Source organism: Microtus oregoni, unplaced genomic scaffold, assembly GCF_018167655.1.
Source record: "Microtus oregoni isolate MIOR12 unplaced genomic scaffold, Mior012 000026F_ref0000081, whole genome shotgun sequence".
In the NCBI taxonomy this organism is placed as follows: domain Eukaryota; kingdom Metazoa; phylum Chordata; class Mammalia; order Rodentia; family Cricetidae; genus Microtus; species Microtus oregoni.
In genome coordinates this window covers 26,169,734-26,193,707 of record NW_024543085.1, presented here as the reverse complement: position 1 = coordinate 26,193,707, position 23,974 = coordinate 26,169,734, and the positions used below count along the sequence as shown (strand labels likewise).

Below are 23,974 nucleotides of genomic sequence, written 5' to 3'. Positions count from 1 at the left end.
TCACAATTACCTATAAATCTGCTTCCAGGGGATCCAGTGCCTCTGACCTCTGCACACCTATGCTTATATGTGCATAACCACACACATATACATTATTTACAATAAAGTAAATCTTTAAAAGAAATATAGTTCAAAGAAATTAAAGTCATTTACTACATAAGTGGAAATAGAAAAGAAAATAATAAAAAAGAACGTAGAATAAAGTATGAATTTAAAAATTAGTAAAGGCACAAGTGGTGAATGAAGTAAAAGAGAGGGTAAAAATAAAGGAATGAAACAAGATTTAATGAAAAGAAAAAGGCACAGGATATAAAAGGAACAGATAGCAGCATGTTAAAAATTCACAAAATTAAACAAAATATAGGAGAAAAACTGGATAAAAGTAAGATGAACAGAAACAAAAAGATGGAAATAAAATAAAACACTAAAATATCAGAAAAAGGAAATTATAAAGATGCATAAAATGTTATAAACAGTAAAAATTAAGGGAAGGAGAATGGCAGAAAGAATGAAGTAATAAAAAATGAATGAATGACTTAGACAAGCTTCTTTCTATGTCCTCTAATATTCAGCCTGGGAAGGGGGAGTTGGCAGTGAAACTGACTGGGTGCTGTATATAGGGTGAAGTCCCCATAGTCATCCATTAATTATATAATTCTATTGATTTCTGTAAAGTGTGGTGAGTTGTCTTGGTTTTTTTTTACCCTGTTGCTGTCAGAATTATTTATTTACTTGATACTTCAACAACATTGTGTCTATATGTATTTATCCTGATTGAAATTTGTTGAGTTTCTGTGGAATGTAGACTTGGTTTTGATCAATCAGTCTGGAGATTTTCAGTCATTATTTCTTCAAATATTTTTCCCCCTTGTCTCTTTCCTTCTGTGACTTTTAATTACATGGAGTTGACATATTGCTCATGCTTCCAGGTCTCCAAACCTTGATCATTCTTCCTGTTTTTCTTTATTTCGCTTTACTTGTAATCAAACCTCTATAGCAGGCTTTTTCTTATGGGCTACCAACCAGCTCCCAAATCATGACACGGAGACTTAATATTAGTTATGAATGCTTGGCCTAGCTTAGGCTTGTTTCTGGCTAGCTCTTTTAAATTAGTATGTTTCTTTTTTTATCCCCCTTTTGCCTTGGGGTCTTTTACTCTGTCTGTCTGTCTGTCTGTTTTACTTTCCTTCTGTCTCTGTTTGACTGGCAGCTGCCTGGCTTCTGCCCCAAGAGTGTCCCTTACTGTCTCCCCATTCTCTTCATTTTTCTTCTTTCTCTTGTTTTTTCTTCAAACCTAGATTGCTCCTTCTATTTATTCTCTCTGCCCACCAGCTTCACTTATTCCTCTTCTGCCTAGCTATTGTCCATTCAGCTTTTTATTAGACCTATCAGGTGCCTTAGGCAAGCAAAGTAAAATAGCAACACATCTTTTCATAATTAAACAAATGCCGCAGAAACAAATGTAACACATCTTTACATAGTTAAATATTCCACAACAAACCCCCTTGATTAATCTTTTATTACACTCATTCCTTTTTCCAAATCTCTGGTTTTTAATCAGTTATAATCTCTCATAGTTATATGTTGATTTAATTCTTCTGATGTAGTTTCCTTTAGCCCTTTGAACATGTTTGTGTCAGCTGACTGTTGTGTTTGTCTAGTAGGTCTGATATCTTAGGCTTCCTCAGGAATTGCTGGTGGCTACTTTTCTCTTGTGTTTGGGCAGAATTTTACTGTTTATTTGTATGCCTTGTGATTTTTAGGTTAGAAGAGTAATTATGTAGTTTTCAAATTTTTATTTTATTATTATTTTTTTTTTGGTTTTTCGAGACAGGGTTTCTCTGTAGATAGTTTTCAAGTTTTTAATGTGATATGTAACATAAATTGATTTGGCTGATGTTAAACCAGTTCACTGAGGCTGCTGACATTCACAGGCTGAGACTGCTGGTTTCCAGAGCTAGGAAGAAGGGATGGGAATTGGGAGTACAGCAAGTAAAAGCACCAGAAAGCTCACTATTCTCACTGAGATCCGTGTTTTTCTTCAGTAATAGCTCACTTGGTTAAATTTCAAAGTTCTGAAGAAACTGGGTTTAACAAATGTCATTGCTTTTTGAAGAAGTGAATTTTCAGTGATCTTTTATACAGTGTTCCAGAAGTATATCTCAGTCTACCTGCGCTTTTAACCGTTGTGCATATACCCTGCTATTTGATATGTAAACATGATCTATTTGCATTTATTGGCAGTCATGAAAGTCCACTCTTTGATTTCATTGAGAGCTGCTTGCGAAATAAACATGAAATGGTTATTTATGAAGCTGCTTCTGCCATTATTCACCTTCCTAACTGCACTGCAAGAGAGCTGGCGCCTGCCGTCTCAGGTTAGTTGTATTTTATAGCTGTTCTCTATGTTCTTTTTCTATGTTGATTTTTCTTTTTTTAATCAATGGGTCTGCAGAGTGGTCATTAGAGTGGTGTTTAGGGCCGAGATTGCTCAGTGAATAAAGATGTTTGTTAATGATTTCAGTTCTCTTTAATGTTTAGAAAACACATTTGTGCTGGGCGGTGGTGGTGCACGCCTTTAATCCCAGCCTCTGGAGGCAGAGGCAGGCAGATCTCTGTGAGTTCAAGGCCAACCTGCTCTACAAGAGCTAGTGCCAGGACAGGCTCCTTTGCTCTCACAACTAGCACTATTTCTCTTAAACAATTCAAATACTAATTGGGACATTAATTCTTAGAGAAGCAAAGCAAACCTTGTTTTCTATTAAAATTTTTACACCTGAACAGTACTTTCCCCCCTATTTTTGATATTATTGTTCACATGAAGATTTTATATTGTGATCTAGTTTTCTGATACAAACAATGAATGTGATTCATTACACATTGTAATTTTCAGCTATATGGTGAACAGGAACCACAGTTACTTTTCTGTTTCCCTTTTTCCAGTTCTTCAACTTTTCTGTAGCTCTCCTAAACCAGCCTTGAGATACGCAGCTGTGAGGACCTTGAACAAAGTAGGTATCCTGTTGGTGATAGAGACTTGTATGTTTAATTCAGAAACCTTAAATACAAAGCATTTGGCTTTCTCTTCAAGCTTAGTATATCTGATCTATGTGCTTCACATGCGTAGCGCCTTAGTTGTGGCCATTTATACTGTTAGTCTATGAAAGATTTCTGACTTCTGAGTACTTTATGTTCAAGGGGTACACTGTTCAATGTGGAGGCCATTCACAAGTGCCAATTTAAGTTTATTAAGATTAAGTAAGGGGTTCAATTCCTTAGTCACACTAATCATACGACCTATGCTTATAGCCACTTGTGGTTAATAAAAATCATATGAAACAATACAAAGATTGAACAGTTTTATCAATTCCTCATCTCTCATCTTGAAACAAGTTGTGTCTTGGAATTCACGTGTTTGTGAGTTTTAGAGAGGTTATATAATGTGATGCTATCTTTTATATTACCTCCAGTGGGCCTGAAGCAACACCTCACCATTAAAATACACAGAGATTTCTGCATAGAGCCTGTGACTCTTTGCTACATGGATAAATGAAGATTTTTTTCATTAGTCTGGGTCATCTTTTTCTGTTGAATGAGTTTTACTGATAATGATCTGCAGAGTATTTTTACATTTTCAGATTTTTGGATCAGACATTCTGTGCCAATATGGGATAAACAGAGATGGAACATCAATGTAGAATGACAGACATATTTTTAGCAACAATGAGTACTCCAATTTGACAGGAATTTGTTTAGTTGCAGGAGTGTTTTAAAAGTGACAGAATGTCTTTCATGATCAGCATTTACCATAGTAGATCTTTTTCTCAGAGTTCTAATATTTTTAGAATAGACACTCATGAACATATAAACTATAAGGAGATATAGGCTGCCTATAAAAAAGAGACTGATGCTGTCATTAAGGTTACATGTAAGAGGTTAACAAATGAGAGTACTATGCTATATTGTGGCCATTACTTATTTATCAGGTGAAACCTGGTTAGTTAAAAAACAGTTACTTTGGGTGGGGAGTTGAGACAGGGTATCAGGTAGCCCAGGCTGGCCTGGAAGTTGCTAAGTAGCCATAGTTGACATTGAACTTCTGGTTCTTCTACCTTCAGCTCTCAAGTGCTAAGGTTATAGGCATTCACCACATGACCTAAAATGATCCCTTTAGATTGTCACTTACCATATTTAAAGTTTAGGTTCTGGCTTTTATCAACAATAATGTGCGTTATTTTTGTTGTTGTTGTTTGTTTTGTTTTTCTTGTTACCTTCTACAAGGTGGCAATGAAACACCCCTCTGCTGTTACTGCCTGCAACCTGGACTTAGAGAACTTAATCACAGACTCAAACAGAAGCATTGCTACCCTGGCCATTACTACATTGCTCAAAACAGGAAGTGAGAGCAGTGTGGACAGGCTTATGAAGCAGATATCTTCTTTTGTATCTGAAATCTCAGATGAGTTCAAGGTAAGAATTTAAATAAGTTTTTCCTTGGTCTGTAGCTTGCTATAACTGTGTCCTTTGAGAAGGTCTTAATTTTTATGAAGTCTGCAGTATCATTCTTTTCCTTCCAAGATATTGCTGTATCGTACATAAATAACTTTTATATTTCTCCAGGTTGTAAAGATATGTTTTATTCTAAATGTTTTATGTCTTTAGCTTTTACATTTTGGTTTGTGACCACTTGAATTGTTTGTATGATAAGTTGGGTGTTTTCCTATACTCATACCCACTTATTCTAGCATAATTAGTTCAAAAGACTTTCTTCCCTAGTGGAGTGCTTTGGTATCTGTCTTAGTTAGGGTTTTATTGCTCTGAAGAGACACCATGATCACAGCAACTCTTATAAAGGAAAACACTTAATTGGGATTGGCTTATGGTTTCAGAGATTTATTCCCTTATCATAATGGCAGGAAGCATGGTGGCATGTAGGTAAACATGGTGGAAAAGGAGCTGAGAGTACTATATCTTCATCCGCATGCAGCAGAAGGAGGCTGTGTGCCACAATGGGCATAGTTTGAGCATATGAGACCCCAAAGCCCACCTCTACAGTGACACATTTCCTCCAACAAGGCCACTCCTCCTAATAGGATCCATTCCCTATGGACTAAGCATTCAAACACCTGAGTCTATGGGGGCCATTCCTATCCAAACTACCACATTCCACTCCCTATCCCCCATAGGCTTGTAGCCATAGCATAACGCAGAAATGCATTCAGTCCAACTTCAAAAGTCCCCATAGTATATAAAAGTCTCAAACTTTTAAATAAGTTTAAAGTTCAAAGTCTCTTCTGAGATTTATACAGTCTCTTAACAGCAGTCCCCTGTAAAATCAAAAACAGATCACATACTTCCAACAAATGAAGGTACAGAATATATATATATATATATATATATATATATATATACCTTTCAAATATATATATTACCGTTCCAAAAGGTAGGGAAGGAAGTATAGTGAAGAAATACTGGACCAAAGCAAGACCAAAAACAAGCTGTGCAAACTCCAAACTGCATCTCCATGTCTGATATCAAAGTGCTCCTCAGATCTCCAGCTTTGTTCAGCTTTCCTCGGCAGGTATCCCACAGCTCTGCCTCTCCAAGCTTCACCTATACAGCTTCACACAATAGGCCTTCTGGGCCTCCATACAGAGACATCCCTGCCACACGCCTGGCCTCTGTGGCTTTCCTTAGTCACAGAGAGAGATAACCCCTTTCTTCTAGCCTTAACTCTAAAGCCAGAACCACATGGCTAAAGCTGCCAAGTTCTGCTGCTTGCTGGGGTCAGTACATGCCCCCCTCACCTCATTCAATTACACCTTCACCAGCTTTCTGTTTTCCATGGTTTACTTCACAGTTTGGCTGTCCTGGAACCCAATCTGTAGACTAGGCTGACCTCAAACTTAGATATCCGCCTGCCTCTGCGTCCTGAGTACTAGGATTAAAGGCCAGCACCACCACACCAGGCTCTGAGCTTTTCTTTAAATTCCTTTTCACAAATTGGAAGTTTAAGTAGGTGAGGTCTTGCCCTAAGGTCACCACTCCCTTTATTCCATTTACTTTCAAGCTTTTCTTTAATCTGTTTATCTCCTTGAACACAGGATTTAGCTCCATTCCACTTCCTGATGCCCTTTTTCTCCTTGAACTGTATATCCTGTGTTTCCTTCCTCAGCTTGCACCTGTTCATTAGAGAGCTACATAAGAGTGACCTCTTATAAACACACAACAGAGTCAGTATTAGGCTGTTTCGAGGTTTCCTCTGCTAACAGAATTGACCCAAAACTCTTCAACTTAACCTCAGGTAGACTTTTTGGACAAGGGCAAAAACCAACTACATTCTTCATCAAAATATCACAAGAATGATTTCTAGGTAGCATACTAAAATTCTTCTCCTCTGAAACCTCTTGAGCTGAGCCCCCATATTTCAGTCATTCTCAGCATCACTGTCTTCCATGGCCCATTGTACCCCACTTAAAACATTCAACTGCTTTTCTAATTCAGAGTCTCAAAGCCCACATTACTCAAAACAGAAACATAGTCCAGCCTATCACAGTAATACCCTAGTCCCTGATACCAACTTCTGTATTAAGGTTTCATTGCTGTGAAGAGACACCATGGCCTTGGCAACTCTTATAAAGGAAAACTTTTAATTGGGACTGGCTTACAGTTTCAGAGGTTTAGTCCATTATTGTAATGGCAAGAAGCATGGTGGCATGCAGGCAGACAAGGTGCTGAAAAAAGAGCTGAGAGTACTGCATCTTGATCCACAGGTAACAGTAGGAGACTGTGCCACACTGGGCATTGCTTGAGCATATATGAGACCTCAGAGCCTGCTTTCACAGTGACACCCTTCCTCCAAGCAAGGCAACACCTACTCCAACAAGATCATACCTCCTAATAGTGCAACTCCCTATGGGCCAAGCATTCAAACACATGAGTCTGTGGAGGCCATTTCTATTCAAAACCACCATAGTATCTTTATCTGAAAATAATCAAATAATCAAATAATTGTTTATTACTAATGTGTAAAACTATTTTTCTTTTAATTTTCCATATTAACTTTGTATCATGTGATTTTGCTGAATTACCATATTGTTACTACATTGTTTGAAATTATCTGTATAAGGCCGGGCGGTGGTGGCGCACGCCTTTAATCCCAGCACTCAGGAGGCAGAGGCAGGCGGATCTCTGTGAGTTCGAGACCAGCCTGGTCTACAAGAGCTAGTTCCAGGACAGGCTCCAAAACCACAGAGAAACCCTGTCTCGAAAAACCAAAAAAAAAAAAAAAAAAAAAAAGAAATTATCTGTATAAATAATATCTTGTGTAAATGAGGTTTCCTTATTTGAATCCAAAGATCTTTCCTATCTTTTTTTCTTACCTTACTAAAATAGCTAGCACTTTTAATAAAGTGCTGAGTAGAACGAGTGACAGTGTATTAGAAAAGATCAAAGGACAATAAGTTTTAGTGTAAAGAAAGGGAAAGAAGACCTTACCATTCTTTCTAACACTCAGCCATGTAGCAAAAGGGACTGTTGCTCTCTACTTAATATGAAAAATAAACAAAAGTAGACCATTTCAAACTTTGGAATGTTATAAAAATTGTTTAGAATGGAAAGAATGGAAGTTGGCAAATGACCATAAAATAAATATTTTAGATGATCTGGGCTCCTGAAATTATCTTGATTGGGGGGCCATTATGGGGCTAGCAAGAAACCTGAAATTATCTATTTACATGTTCTTTAGTTTTATTCTTAATTCTTTAAAAACCCTAAAACATTAGCTCAGGTAAACTGTTTCAATGGGTATCCCCATCATGGTCTTGACCTCTTTGTTCAGATTCTTACTCTTTCCTCTCTTTAACTGGACTTTGGGAGCTCAGCCTAGTGCTCCACTGAGGATCTCTACCTCTACTTCCATCAGTTGCTGGATGAAGGTTCTATGGTGACATTTAAGATAGCCATCAATCTGACTACAGGGCAAGGCCAGTTTATGCACTCTCTCCTCTATTGCTTAGGGTCTTAGCTGGTTATCCTTGTAGATTCCTGGGAATTTCTTTAGTGCCAGGTTTCTTTCTTTTTTCTTTTCTTTTCTTTTTTTTTTTTTTGGTTTTTCGAAACAGGGTTTCTCTGTGGCTTTGGAGCCTGTCCTGGAACTAGCTCTGTAGACCAGGCTGGTCTCGAACTCACAGAGATCCGCCTGCCTCTGCCTCCCAAGTGCAGGGATTAAAGGCGTGCGCCACCACCACCCGGCGAGTGCCAGGTTTCTTGCTAGCCCCATAATGGCCCCCCAATCAAGATATCTCTTTCCTTGCTCTTTATCTCTGTCCTTCCCCCATCTCAACTACCCTGTTCCTTCGAGTTTTCCTCCCCCTCCCTGCCTCCCCTCCTCCTCCTCTTTCCACCCTCCCTTATCCCCCCACCCCCATGCTCCCAATTTTCTCAGGAAATCTTGTCTATTTCCTCTTCCCAGGTGGATCTATACATGTTTCTCTTAGGGTTCTCCTTGTTACTTATCTTCTCTGGGGTTGAGGACTATAGGCTTGTTATTCTTTGCTTTACAACTAGTATCCACTATTCCTGAGCTAATGGGAGCCCACCAACTCTGGCCTGACAGGGAAAGAACCAGCACAGGATCAACTAGGCCCTCTGAATTTGGGTGACAGTTGTATGGCTGGGACAGACTGTGGGGCCACTGGCAGTGAGACCAGGATTTATCCCTATTGCTTGTACTGACTTTTTGGAACCCATTTTCTTTGGAGGCATACCTTGCTTAGCCTAGATACAGTGGGGAGGGCCTTGGTCCTGCCTCAAAATAGTGTGCTAGATTTTGTTGACTCCCCATGGGAAGTCTTACCCTCTCTGAGGAGTGGATAAGATGTGGGGGGAGGGGGTGGAGAGAGTGGGAGGAGTGGAAGGAGTGGGAACTGGGATTGACACATAAAATGAGAAAAGAACATTTTTTAAAAAAAATAATTAAATAAAAAGTTTTTTTAAAAAACTAAAACCATCATAGCTTTCAAACCCTACAAAAGTAGGATATAAGTGTGGAATGGTGCTATGTGCCAATAATCTTAGTACTCAGAAGGCTGGAGCAGAAACATCATGAGTTTCGGCCGGCCTGAGCTACATACAAGTTCTAGGACATCCTGGGTAAATAGCAAGACTTTTGTCTGGAAAAAAAAAAATCAAGTAGAATGCAACCAAGATTGGGTAATAGTTTACTGTCTTCAACTTTAGAAAATTAAAAAGTTTAAAAAGATTGAAAATTAAAGTGCACTAAAAAATTGATGGCCATGTTATGATTCATTGGAAATATTTGTTTATCCTTGTGTACAATTGCTTGTAGCATTAAAAAATCCAATGTCTACTAAAAGTGAATTTTTTTAATGTTTGTTTTTATTTTTTTCTTCCTAGTAAGTCGGGTTCTTACTAGGTAGCCTGGGCTAGTCTTAGACTCACAATCCTGATACTCCAGCTTTCCAAGGGTGGAAATTATAGGTGCTACCATGCCTGACTAGAAAGAAAAAAGAAGAAGAAGATGAAGAAGAGGAGGAGGAGGAAGAGGAGGAGGAGAAAACCCCACAGTTTCACTCTTTGAACTATGAGACCTTTTCAGTTGTACGCATTACTAGAAACATATTGGGCAAGTTGCAGGTTGTATACAGAATGATAGCAGTCATGTCAACACCAAAGAGTAAGCAAAACTTACATAGATTTATTGTCTGGGGGTACATTAGTAAACTGAAGAACAATAAGGAAATAGGAAAGAGATCAGGAGAATAATCATACCAAGGGAGGCTACAACAGATATGATCAGGCAGTAAAGAGGTACATAAAAGAATTTCAGATTATAAAAATCTTTTAAACTATGAAGAAAGTATATAAGCATTGTTATTGTAATAACTTTGTTATTTTAATTTATTTAATAATGCTATATATTTTAATAAATAGTCTGAAACATGCCATAAGAAAGTTAGAGCCGGGCGATGGTGGCGCACGCCTTTAATCCCAGCACTCGGGAGGCAGAGGCAGGCGGATCTGTGTGAGTTCGAGACCAGCCTGGTCTATAGAGCTAGTTCCAGGACAGGCTCCAAAGCCACAGAGAAACCCTGTCTCGAAAAAACAAAAAAAAAAAAGAAAGTTAGAAAAAGGTGATAATACTTTTGTTAAGCTGCATTCTTTATTAGCAGAATCTTTCCCAATTACTAATTTGTTAGCTTTTTAACCTTATAAAACAAATTCTCATTAAGTTGTTTAAAGCTCAGTGTACTTTTTAATCATCAGTAATTGAAAATTGTAGAATTGAAAAAAATTATAGAATATCATCAGTGATTTTCTTGATTTTTTAGTTCTTGATTTCTGTGACTGTGTGGAGTTTTATAATAAAAACAGGATGAATTCATAGCCTCTTATTTCCTGTAGAAATAAAAGCATAACCTCTCCCACAAAGTAACATATCTTTTGACTTAAATTTTGAAGTCAAGATATTTTTAAAATATGTAGGTTCGTTGAACCTAGCAGTTTTTATAATCCAGTGTCTCTTAGCAGTCAAAAAATTCAAAGATAACACAAAAACATACATAATCTAAACTCTCTGTATATTTCCCATCTTTACATGGCTTAATATATTTTTTATTACTCTATTTTATTTTTTTCTGAGACAGGGTTTCTCTGTGTAGCCTTATTGCCTATACTGGAAGTAGCTCTTATAGACCAGGCTAGCCTTGAACTCACAGAGATCCTCCTGCCTCTGGGATTAAAGTGTGTGCCGCCACCACCACCTGTCCAGCTCTATCCCTTTTTTAAGGACTTTCTCTACCCTTTTTCTTTTTTCTCTTAAGCCTTCATATATTTTTAGACACATTTTTACTCATTGAAAGGTATTTTTTTTTATCGAATCTGTCTTTACTGTGTATCTGTAACCTTTTCTCTCTGCATGAGCAAAAACCCTAAATCTGCCATGCAGCATACTGGCAGAGCTTGCTCTGGCAGCTCAAATCTGCAGGCAGCAGCTAGAAGTCTCTCTGTACTGAGACCCTGTGAGAGACTGCGGGAACCTACCATGGCCCTTAACGCAGCAGTTGGGAGGTGCTTCTCTGCCCTGCAGCTGGCTTGTGACTGTCAGACTAGGAAGCTGTGTTTGGCTCTGTTTTTGTGTGTTTAGAACCTTTATTTTAAAAAGACTTAGGTCTTATGTGGATCGACACCCTATGGTGGATGCCATTTGTAGGAGGAGTTTTCCTGCCCCACAGTCACTCTTAAATAAACACACTACGGCTTATATTGATTATAAATACTTCAGTTCTGATTCTACAAAGTGATTCAGAGAAGTCCTATTTGCTTGAAGAGGCAAGCCAGCACCCTTAACATGATTGCTTGTGCCTGAGAGTGATTTCTTGATAGAGTGGGATGTGTGTGTGTTGCGTGTGTGCGCGTGCGCCCGCATACGTATATATAATTTTAAAAATAAGACATAAATCTGACAAACTAGAACTACTAAAGAATTTATATCTTTACTTATATTTATTTATATTTGCATCCCATTTCCTGAATCCCTAGCTTCATCCCTTTACAAATTTCATCCTATATTCTATTCAAATATTGACAAAGTATTGATGCTGAAGGAATGTTACAGTGTAGGCAAAAATCACATTTATACTGTAAATGTGAAAATACAGGAAAAATCTTCGGAACAACAGATATATTACGTTTTTTTATTTGGGGAGAGGGGAATTTGGATTTGAGATAGTTAATTGGGGATGTCAGTTTTTGCTCCCACCCCCCAGTCTTAGCATTAACATTGTGTTAACTTTCCTCTCCCCTTTCTTTCATCATTTCTGTCTCTGTATTTTTATTGGTTTACATACATTTCAAACATATACATTTCATACATTGTATACATAATTTTCACACTAGTATCCTCTTTGCCTTCCTCCACCTTCTGCTAATCTACACCCTTTCCCCAACTATCCTCCCTTCTACTTTCATGGTATGAATGCAGGGGAGGGCAAGGGGTTGCTTCCCAATGAATTTCTTTCAGGTTGTTTACAGGAGCATGAACACCTTACCAATGTCTATACCACTGAAGGAAATGTCTCTCCTTCCTCTCTCAACCATAAATTGTGACTAAATCCTCAGAGGGGGTAGAGCCCCATGAGCCTCTCTCCCTTTCATGACAAGGTATTGATGGGCCCAAACTTGTGCAGATAACAGCTGCTATGAGTTCAAGAATGTGCAATAGTCCTATCAGCCAGGAAGTCAGCATTCCACACCACTCCACCTTCCTTCCTATTCTGACATTCTTTCTGCCCTTCTCTCACAGTACTCCCCATGGGAGAGCGTGTGTGTGTGTGTGTGTGTGTGTGTGTGTGTGTGTGTGTGTGTATAGATGAAACTTTAAGGGGGGATCTTGTTTATGGCTGTGTGTTCAACAGCCATTTATTCCTAGTACCTTGACCAGTTTGAATTGTCTGTATTCACTCCTGATCACTCCATAAAGAAGCTTCTCTGACTACAGCTGACAGCAGTATTAATATATGGTCTTAAACACAGTGTTTAGAAGGCAAATCCAACCAGAAAAGTGTTGGTTATCCCCATAATAGACTTGTCACTATTGTACTATTGGTCATACTGACTGCCTAGTTGATATTTCCTTTCCTTAATCTTTTAAAAGTCCATCCTTTACACATATTTTCCTCATCTACCGTACTTATATGAATTGTTAATCTAAAAAGAAAATGCAGATGGCACCCGATTTAATTAGGGTTTCAATTGTTGTGAAGAAACACTATGTCCACAGCAACTTTTATGAGAAAAAACATTTGAGGCTGGCTGATAGTTTCAGAGGTTTAGTCCATTACCATCTTGTCAGGAAACATGGTGGCATATCGGCAGGCATGGTGCTGGCAAAGGAGATGAGAATTCTACATCTTGATCTACAGGCAGCAGCAAGTGAACTGTCTATGGCAGCGTGCATAGCTTGAGCAAAGGAGATCTCAAAACCTACCTCCAAAGTGCCATATTTCCTCTTGACAGGCCACACCTCCGCATAGTGCCACTCCCTTTGGGGGGCCATTTTATTTCATATCACCACAGCACCCTAAGAAGTAGTTTTAGATCAACTTTAAAGAAAAAAAAAACAGACTAAGATGGCTTCTAAAGAGAACATACTTGCTCAGCTCATAGATCTCCTGTATCCTGTCTTACTGTAAATTCATGTCCCATAAACGCTCTTTATGGTCCCTGCATTCCAGAAGACAAAATCTTTAGATGAAGGATTCTACTTTGTCTTCTTCAGGGTCAGTATTCAATGGACTTGCTTTTCTTCACCAAAGCAAACATCTAATCTTAACAAAACTACCATAAAACATGTACCTAAAAATTTCTTTTGTTAAAAAGCATTGACTCCTCCCTTGGACCCATAAATTAACTAGAAGAAGGATGAGGGCCTGGCATCCAAAGTGTACGGTGTCTTCAGCAATAAACTATTGGTTTTTCAAGACAGGGTTTCTCTGTAGCTTTGGAGCCTGTCCTGGAACTAGCTCTTGTAGATGAGGCTGGTCTCGAACTCACAGAGATCCTCCTGTCTCTGCCTCCCAAGTGCTGGGATTAAAGGCATGCACCACCACCTCCTGGCTAGCAATAGAATCTTACCTTCAAGTTTTAGGATGCAAACAGGGGCAAGCAGTACCTATATTGCTTTGTTTTAGAAGTCTCTTGGACACTCCCTACCTTGATGAAGATGAGGCAGACCAAAACTTAAATATATTTAGTGGAAATATAAGTACAGTCATTTTGGAAAAATTTATTAAGCTTAATGAATCCATGCTCTGTATGTGATCCAGCAGTTTTACTCTTAATTATATTCCCTACAGAAATGCATGTTTAAGACTCATTTTAAATGACAGATCAAGCAGTTAATTTTGAAAAGAGAGAGAGAGAGAGAGAGAGAGAGAGAGAGAGAAGAAAATGACCTCTAAATTCCTGGAATTAATTTTATGACTGACAAGATGTGTGACTCTGGCTGTCTCAGTTTCCTTGGCTATACCAGGGAGATGATGATAATAATAATAATCTCATAGAGTTGTTGTGAGATATAAATGAAATAATAAAAAGCTAATTGTGCCCTAGTGTTACCTACTGCTGTTTTCTGTGTGTTTAATATGAAAACTGTAATTACTCATGTAGAGTGGTTAATTTTTTTGGATTAATTCTTATATTTTAGTGCAATTACCATAAATCTTTTATGAACAAATAGACTAATTTCTTTCAGCTTGTTTTCAGTTGTAGTATTGCCCTTCCCATTTAATTATTTCATTTTTGATATGTAAAATATTATACTATTCCAAGAAGTGTTGATATATTCAGAAGAGTATCACTTCCTCCCATACCTCCTTATAAAACTATTTGCTTGCACATCTTTGGTACACCTTTTATAAATATAAAAGATACATCCATGTTTCCTGTTTTATTGTACATCAAAGATAGCATACTGTTGTGTTCTTTTTGTACAATGTTTTTCCTATTTTCAACTTAAAAATAAATAGAAGTCATTTAATGTTTTTGGAAAGAGATATGCTTTTATTTTATTTTTTTTTCAGTCTTTTCAGAACAGGGTTTCTGTGTGCTCTGGCTGCCCTGGATCTTGCTCTATAGACCAGACTGGTCTCAAACTCTGAGATGCTTCATATTTCTTTCCAGCTGCATAATATCCCAGCAGCTGTGTGGAATGTAGCTTATTGAACTAGTCTCCTGTTTGGGTAGTGTGCAGTTATTTTGTACTTAGGAATAATGGTGCAATGGATACTCTGAGCATATGTTTTTCAAAACATTAGATCTATGTCCTCAAGGCATATTATGAAAGCTAAATATAATAAATACATCATTCATAGAGCATGCTAAATGCTGCCAGCAGTGTATAAAAGTATTAGTTTTCCAAATCTTTCCAGGAGTGTGTGTTGAGCTATTGTTTGCCAACCTTTTGGATGAGAAATAGTGTTTCTGTGTGTAGTTTTAATTTGAATTCTGTTTTTATGAGGAATATAAAACATCTTTCTCTTTTGAAATCCCTGTTTGTGTGTCTGCATAATGTTTGTGTGTAAGAATATGTATAGGCATGGGTCCACACATGGTAGAGCACATGTGGAAAGGCCAGAGGACAGTCTTGATTGTTACCACACTCACCACCCTAGCTTGTCCACTGCTTCCTTCTCCCATCTCCCTGGAGGAGCTCTGAGATTACAGATGCTCACTACTTGGGTCTTCACACTTGGTTGATGTACACATTGATCCGTCTCCCAGCATTTCTAACCATTGTCTTCACTCTTAAAGGTCACTTAAGACCTCTTTGTGAGCTGTCTGTTGAGTTTTCCACCATGTTTTTTTATAAGGTTTTGTCTTTGTTTCTCAATTATTTAAAGTCTTCTTGTATGTTAAGGATACAAACATGAAACATGTTACTAATTTTTTTCTTCCAGTTTTCCATTTATCTCCTGTATTAGAATGGGTTTTGTAATACACAAGTTTTGGGTTTAGTTTCTGTTTTTAGTTTGGTGGTTGGTGGGGTTTTTTATTTTATTTTTTATAGTTTGTCAGTCTTCTTGTCTGTTCCACTTGATTTTGAGTCATTGTTAGAATTCCTACCCTTCAGTATGGAGGAATTCACTCATGTTCACTTCAGATAAATTTTACACTTCTATGTTTCACTCAAGTTCCATTATGTGCTTGTTCTTATTTTCTATATACTTGTTTATCACCTATTTGTATGTCATTTTAATAAGCTTTATTGGGCCTGTTAGCAACTATTAACTCCCCATTGAAGCTGTTTTTATCCTTTTCTTAGCTATGCTTGTTTGTTTTTCTTATCAAAATAAAGCTTCCTGGTTTCATGAAATTTTTTATTGTCATTTTTATTGAAATTATATTAAATATAAAATTACCATAGAGGAGAACAGCTATCTTATTGATGTTGAAAGATCCTAACCAAGTACAAAGAATGGTTTCAGCTCCTTTAACTGGTCTGTGCTTTTCCACAGGTGGTGGTTGTGCAGGCGATTAGTGCTCTCTGTCAGAAGTACCCTCGAAAGCACAGCGTCATGATGACTTTTCTTTCCAACATGCTGAGAGATGATGTAGGTAGCAGACTACTTAAACATTGGAAGTTGTTCTCTTAAATTCCCCTCATTGCTGTTAAATATCACAGTGTTTTGTTGTTGTTTACTCATTTCTACATGGTTTGCATTTTTATTTTATATTCTTTAAAAATTGTATACATATATTCAATGATTCTTAATCATGTCTACTCTTTACTTCCCCCTGTACTTGCTCCAGTTCAACCCAGGACATCCCATTAGTATTTTAAGTACATTTCTTTCTTTCTTTTTTTTTTTTTTTAGATTTTTCGAGACAGGGTTTCTCCGTAGCTTTTTGGTTCCTGTCCTGGAACTAGCTCTTGTAGACCAGGCTGGCCTCGAACTCACAGAGATCCGCCTGCCTCTGCCTCCCGAGTGCTGGGATTAGAGGTGTGCGCCACCACCGCCCGGCTTAAGTACATTTCTTTATCGTATGTTAAATATATTTCTTTCTCATTTCTGTATGTCTCTCAAATACTATACAAGATTCCAATTGCTGTATTATCATGGCTATTTATTTTCCCACTTGAAGGGGAAATACTTCATTGTTATTGTTACATTAAGTAAAGGATGTTAATTGAGATATTATAAGCATGAACCTTGAAATACAAGCATTTCTTTTTGGAAAAAAAAATCCCTTAAAATGGGGATGGGGTGGTGAAAAATAAAAGTATGAATATTGAAGTTTAAGCATTTCTCATAAAAAAAAAACAAGATGGGCACTTATTGGTGGGAGAGAAAAAGGTTCTATGAACAAATGGCAGTTTTATCTTCTCTTTTATTAGGGAGGTTTTGAATACAAAAAGGCCATTGTGGACTGCATAATCAGCATTGTGGAAGAGAACCCTGAGAGTAAAGAAGCTGGTCTAGCCCACCTCTGTGAATTCATTGAGGACTGTGAACACACCGTTCTGGCTACTAAGATTCTACACTTACTGGGCAAAGAAGGCCCTAGAACTCCTGTCCCCTCCAAGTATATCAGATTCATTTTTAATAGGGTAGTCCTGGAGAATGAGGCTGTCAGAGCTGGTGAGTCAGTAGAATACAACTAGTGATATAATTGCTGGTCTTTAAAAATACGTAATTCAAGAGGGTAGTAATGAAATTGGAAAATAAAGTTATAGGTGTGCTATGATTTTGGAGGGTCTAGATACACAGCTTTTCCTTTGTATTCCAACTTCTATACAGATTTTGGCCTTGTATTGGTGTCCTACAGCCCTTACCTTCAGTGTAACAAGAACACTAGAATGGTACCTCTTTTTTTGGTTTTTCGAGACAAGGTTTCTCCATAACTTTAGAGCCTTTCCTGGAACTAGCTGCCCTGAAACTAGTTAGAGACTGGCCTCAAACTCACAGAGATCCACCTGCCTCTGTCTCCTGAGTGCTAGAGTTAAAGACGTGCAGTACCACCACCCGGCTTGATACCTCTTATTTTTTCATTAAACCATTAATTAAGAATTAATTAAATTAAAACATTAAGTCAGAATGTATATGGGGTTTGTGTATGAATGTGTCCATCTATACATTTTAAGTGATTCTAGCATATTCCACTAATATAGGTAAATTCTCCTGTAATCCTTTGTCCCATTATCTTCTGATCTTATCCTTCTACTTTGTAGCCAGATAAACTCAGAAGCCATCATTAGCTGCCTTCATGTGCTCTTTTCCCATTTTCTTCTCCCCTCAATAAAATTTGGTCCTCTTCTTATTTTTTTTCTCAAATTACTTTTTAAATTACATATGACTTAGCTGGAAAATCAGACTAATATTTTTACTTTAGTTCACATCTCAACATGATATACTATTCAGTGGCTGCTCAAGGAAACTCTCTTCCTTTGATTTCACAGTGTACTTCATGTTTCCTCCTCCTTTGGTCTTATTTATAATCTTTCTTTCTAAGACATTAATTGGCCAACCGTAGAACTGTCTTGTCATTGTATACATTCATCTAGATGTTTTGGGGGCCTCTGTTGATAGGCATAACTCTCCTGAATATTAATTCTTATCATCCGCCCCAGATGTAATGTGAAATTCAAACTAATGTGAACTGGAGTCTTCACTTGATCTTCACTCAGAAGGCAGAGTCTGAGGTCATGGCTCTGAAACCTCATCCATTCTTCACCACATCCTGTTACTTTCACCTCCTTACTGGTTTCATCATTCTCTTATTTCTTGTCATTGGGTACTGGTTTAGGCTTCCATTCATTTCTGATCCCTAGCTGATCTGCGTCTAGTGTCACAGATATTGTGTTTGTTTGTTTGTGGAATATGAAGAATGGGCCTTAAAATAACACAAATTTGGGCTGGAAAGCTGACTTAAGGGTATTTACTGATCTTGCCAAGCTCCTGAATTTGGCTCCACTTATAACTTCCAGCTCCCAGGGGATCTGTTACTTCTGGCCTCTCCTAGCACCTGCACTCATGTGTTCATACCTACATACAAGTGTATATACTTTGCATAATTAAAAATAATAAAAATAAATGTTTAAGAACAATCAGAAATATATCCTGTGCCTATGTGGTAATGTAACCTTTAATTAACATGCAGAGGTGAGCTATGTGCGGGTTTAGTTTATCTCTAGTCTCTAACAGAGTCCAGTGCTCAGCCTTCTTATTCAAGTCTAGTAATTACACTTTCTGCTCTGGGCATAGGACATTTTTATTTGCTTTTCTTTCTAATACTCTTATCCTGCCTTTTCCCTCTGACCAAACTAACTATTGTACAAAATTAGCTGTAGTAGAGTGTCTCACTTCCTTTTCTGAGCCCAGCTCCATCTCTGTACTCACCTAGCATCCTGGCTCTAGTTCTGCAGAGATTTACTAGGCTAGGTAGGCTCATTCCTCACCTCTCTTTCTCACTTCACTCTCACTTCTTACAGCACAGACCATGTCTTTAGCTTTCTTCCTCTCAGCTCCTGCCACTTCCAGGTACACTTTAGGTGAGCGTTGAATCTTTGTTGAATGAAAGGAATTTTAGTAATAGTTTCTTGGCGGTAGTTGTTGGAAACCTGAACTAAATCATGTCAGAGGGTGGATGAGAGGCTGTCATGCGGTAGAGACAGCTCACACTCAGTTTGTACATGATTCTTTTTCCTCACTGAGTATGTCATGTTCTTATGTAGAGCTCACTAGATGCTTTACAGTTCTGTTTATGCTTAAGCAATCAAGGAACTGCTAATGAGATGAGACTTTATTTCTACTGAATACTAGCTGCTTCTCTGATTCACTTTGGTTTTGGTTTTTTGTTTGTTTTTGTTATGTAGCCCAGGCTGGCCTAGAACTCATTATGTAACCCAGACTGATCTCAGACTTTGAGTAATCTTCCTACCTTGGCCTCACAAATGTCTGATTTGTTTTTGGAATGCTTATTGCTTAACTCTGAGAAGCTAATATTTATGTTGCTTCATTTTATGTTTCACAATAGCTGCTGTGAGTGCTCTGGCTAAATTTGGAGCTCAGAATGAGAGCCTTCTCCCAAGCATCCTTGTACTCTTACAAAGGTATGTAAAAGAATGTCAGTTTTTGAAAAATAAAGATTCCGTGTAGCTAAGTAGTGGCAAGTCTCATTGTACTATGTCAGACACACTGCTGGGCTAAGGGTAGAGCTAATAGAACTAGTGAGGGCAAATGGAGTGCTTCCATTTCTGACAATTATATGTGCAGGATAGATGTGGAATTTGAGTTTTGGATTTCTTTTACATGACTTTGAAAAAGTAAGGTAAACATATGTACCTCAGTTTGTACAGTAAGCACTAACTTCAAAGAGATGTTAAACGATTTATATGAAGTATTAAAGATAGTAACCTTTCATGACCTTCATCCCTCCCTAATTAATAAAGAAAAGGCCTTTTTAGCAAATATTTTGTGTTGCATTTTATAATTAAGGCAATTAAGTCATAAACAAAAGACTGACTAGTTTAAATGAATCAGAATAGTACTGAGTACTAGTTTTCTTTGTCTCCTTAGTGAAACATGTTCATTTCTTAGTTTTAGAGAAGCTAAGTCTTTGTTGGGTTCAAGGTTAGACTCTACATTATTATGCCATGGTACTGTGTTCTTCCTAGTGACATCAGTGCCTCCTAATGTAGTAATTCTGATTTGCAATGGCAGCATTTCTTTAGTAACTCATAGCCGCTCAAGAATTGTGGAAAATTTAGGAGCCCATGTTGACTGTTACTGACTCGGTCATAAAAATCATATCAGGTGACCTCAACTGTGCTCTACAGGAATGGTGGCAAAACTGTTGGAAATCTTTGGGATATAGAAACACATCTCTGCCATTTCTTCCGAACAGGTGTATGATGGATACTGATGATGAGGTACGGGACCGAGCTACCTTCTACCTGAATGTACTACAGCAGAGACAGATGGCTCTGAATGCTACATATATCTTCAATGGTCAGTGAGAGGCAGGAATGTGGGGACATAATACTTGTTCAAACTTATTTTATGGTGATTCACATATTACCTGACTCCTTTAGGCAGTTGCATGGTTTTAATCTTTGAATGCAATTCCATTTCTAGGGAAACCCCATATTCACAAAGGTATTTCCTAATTTGGTGACAGAAGTTCCTGTGAAATAATATATAAGAATATATTTTTAGGATCAAATGAACATTGCTTATCCCTGATTCTTTTTAGGCTCCCTCTTATATCTCTCCCCATTTTTATTTTCTTCTGCTTTTCTTGTTCCCATGTAGCTAAGATATTTAATTTTCTGAGAGATGCTTGCATTTTGTTGACGTTTCCTTGAAAGAAATAAGGCAGTTTATAGGTTTATAAAACAGTTTTATATAGTAATCTTTACTTTGAATACCTAGGCTAGCAGTGGTTCTCAACCTTCCTAACGCTGTGGCCCTTTAATACAGTTCCTCATGTTGTGCTGACCCCAACCATAACATTTTTGATGTTACTTCATAACTGTAATGTTGCTATTGTTATGAATTGTAATATAAATATCTGTGTTTTCTAATGGTCTTAGGTAACCTCTTATGAAAGGGTCGTTTGAGATCTTTAGTAATAAGACTTATGACATTGTTTAAATTTAGGATTTTAATTTTAACTCTCTTGGGTTTTACACAAAAGCAAGTACAAGAAAATGTCCCAAGATGAAAAAAGTTTTTTTAAAGTCAGTTAATACAAAATGTCACACTACTTAAAGCTGTTTGCTATAGTCTTTTGATATGCGTTTCTCTTCCTTCAGAGAACTTTAAGAAGAGATTGTAATGCTGAAATTTTTCTGTTTATAGGTCTGACAGTTTCTATACCAGGGATGGAAAAGGCCTTACACCAGTACACACTAGAGCCTTCAGAAAAACCCTTTGACTTGAAGTCCATTCCTCTTGCTATGGCTCCTGTCTTTGAACAGAAGTCAGGTAACAGAACTGTTTAACTGTTAGTTTTTCTGAGTGTAGGTAATTTATTAAAAAAAAAAAAAAAAGCTTGTAAATAGTAACATATCATTTAACCTAGAAAATAAAACTAGGAAAGGCTTTTAAAAATAGCATAGTTTCGAGCCGGGCACGACCAGGCTGGTATTGAACTCACAGAGACTCACCTGTCTTTGCCTCCCAAATGCTGGGATTTAAGGTGTGCGCCATTGGTGATCTTTTAGTACTAAGGTAGATGACATTGTTTAAATTTAGGATTGTCTCTTGAGTTTTACCCAAAAGCAAGAATAAGATGAAAAATCCCAATATGAAATTTTTTAAAAGTTATTTAATATAAAATGTCACAATACTTGAAGCTGTTTGCCACTGTGTATCTGCTAGAAGTTACTGTCCTCATCTCTTTCTGTATTCATGGTTAGCTAAAAGTGGAGAGAAACTCACTTGATTGCTTATATCTGTCTTTGTAGAAATCACACTTGTGACTCCTAAGCCAGAGAAGTTGGCTCCTTCCAGGCAAGACATTTTCCAAGGTATTTTTTTATGAGTACAAGTAATAATTTTAATCCCTAGGCATTATAAATTAATAACATCCACCACTTTTATTCAATTTGATTAATTCTCAGTTCAGTAACTTTTTCCATGTCATAGGTTATAGTGGCTGGAATTACCTGGTGTCCATGGACTTTCCAGTGACTAATTTATTACCTGGGAGTGTTGTTCTTGGGCATATTTTGTCGGTTAAGAGGGGAAAAATATCAGCAATTTAGTGTGTCCTCCCCCGCCCCTGCATACAGGAATCTAGAGTTATTTTACAGAAGCTTGGAGACCACTGACTGGGTGTTGAGTTATTAGTAAAGCCATAGAAATGAAACCATCTGTCTACTCCATGGTAACTAAAGCATTTTAATAAAGTCTCTACCTATCTTCTTCATACTGTACTTCTACTTTTCTTTCTCTTTGTGTTTAACAGAACAGTTGGCTGCCATTCCTGAGTTTATGAGTCTGGGGCCCTTGTTCAAGTCTTCTGAGCCTGTTCAGCTCACAGAGGCAGAGACAGAATACTTTGTGCGCTGTATCAAGCACGTGTTTACTGACCACATTGTGTTCCAGGTGAGATAAAGAATTCTTTCTAGGCCTTTAAATATAAGCTGGTATATTGTAGCCAAATAGCACTTCCCTCTAGTTTATGATTCTAGTTCCTTTCATAGAGGGTTAATTTAGCAATAATTCTAGTTTTCTTTTCAGAGGTATAGAGGTTTCTTCTTCTGAGGGGCTATTTTTTGATAACTAAAATTTAAAAGGATATAAAATTGAGTGTCTCAAGAAATAGACTATTTTAAAAATATCAGCATTTAATCCAGGTGGTGGTAGCACATGCCTTTAATCTCAGCACTCGGGAGGCAGAGGCAGGCAGATCTCTGTGAGTTCGAGGCCAGCCTGGTCTATAGAGCGAGTTCCAGGACAAGCCCCAAAATTACAGAAAAACCCATCTTGAAAAACAAAACAAAAACAAACAAAAATCAGCGGATGGCTCAACTCGAAGAACTAAAAAGAAGCCTGCCTGTTTCACTGGGGCAGTTTTTAGGGGATGTGGGAGCATACTCGTGGCAGGTGTGAAACCTGGGTTCAATCCCTAATTAAAAAAAAAAAATCTTAGGAGGCTATAGTGCTATTTATAGTGTTGAATACAGTGGATTCCAGAGTTGAGCTGTGGACAAATGAGTGAGTAGAAACAACTTTTTGGAAAATATTTCTTATTCTTTACAACTTTTCTATTGCTGACTTTTCAGTTTGATTGTACCAACACTCTGAATGACCAGCTGCTGGAGAAAGTAACAGTGCAAATGGAACCATCTGATTCCTATGAAGTTCTTTGCTGCATCCCAGCCCCCAGCCTCACCTACAATCAGCCAGGAATATGTTACACACTTGTTCGCTTGCCAGATGAGGATCCTATAGCAGGTACTAACTCATAGAAGGGAGAAGATACTTAGTGGTCTAAAATGCATCACCTCTTGAGCTGGTAGAATGTCTAGACAAGTATTTAATGCTCAAGAATATGATTCTTTCCAGAACTTAATGTTATGTGGGGGGTATGTTTATAAAATTGGTTACTATTGTAGAACTATTACTTTCAAAACTAAATCTGTGAGATTGTTGATAATAATGCTAAAAGAGAAGCTGAATGTATATAGTGATAGCCCTCAAAAGAATTCAGGGTTTCTGTTGAAACAATGTAACCATGAGTTAAGGTTCTAATACCTGATATGTCTTCGAAGAATCATGATGTTTCCTTCCAGTGTTCCTGGGAAAACTTGGTTATTTAGTAGATGGCTGGCATTTTAACACGTCATTTTAAGCATCTTGTTGTATAAGGCTGTGGTCTGCAATGTTTCAGCTTAATAAGTAGTTTAGTCAACCGTTTTGTGTCCATATTTGAGAAAGGCTTT

General features: G+C 37.6%; 1 protein-coding gene across 1 annotated transcript in view; it reads left to right on the top strand.

Moving 5' to 3' along the window:
• Positions 1–23,974, top strand: part of Copg2 (COPI coat complex subunit gamma 2) — a 124,701-nt gene that overhangs the window by 67,894 nt on the left and 32,833 nt on the right. The window contains exons 10-20 of the mRNA XM_041675596.1: positions 2,245–2,378; positions 2,944–3,011; positions 4,282–4,470; positions 16,038–16,133; positions 16,919–17,162; positions 19,558–19,633; positions 20,428–20,531; positions 21,384–21,509; positions 21,992–22,054; positions 22,495–22,634; positions 23,315–23,486. Coding sequence (XP_041531530.1) covers positions 2,245–2,378; positions 2,944–3,011; positions 4,282–4,470; positions 16,038–16,133; positions 16,919–17,162; positions 19,558–19,633; positions 20,428–20,531; positions 21,384–21,509; positions 21,992–22,054; positions 22,495–22,634; positions 23,315–23,486 — 1,412 coding nt within the window. The remainder of the gene's footprint in view (positions 1–2,244; positions 2,379–2,943; positions 3,012–4,281; positions 4,471–16,037; positions 16,134–16,918; positions 17,163–19,557; positions 19,634–20,427; positions 20,532–21,383; positions 21,510–21,991; positions 22,055–22,494; positions 22,635–23,314; positions 23,487–23,974) is intronic.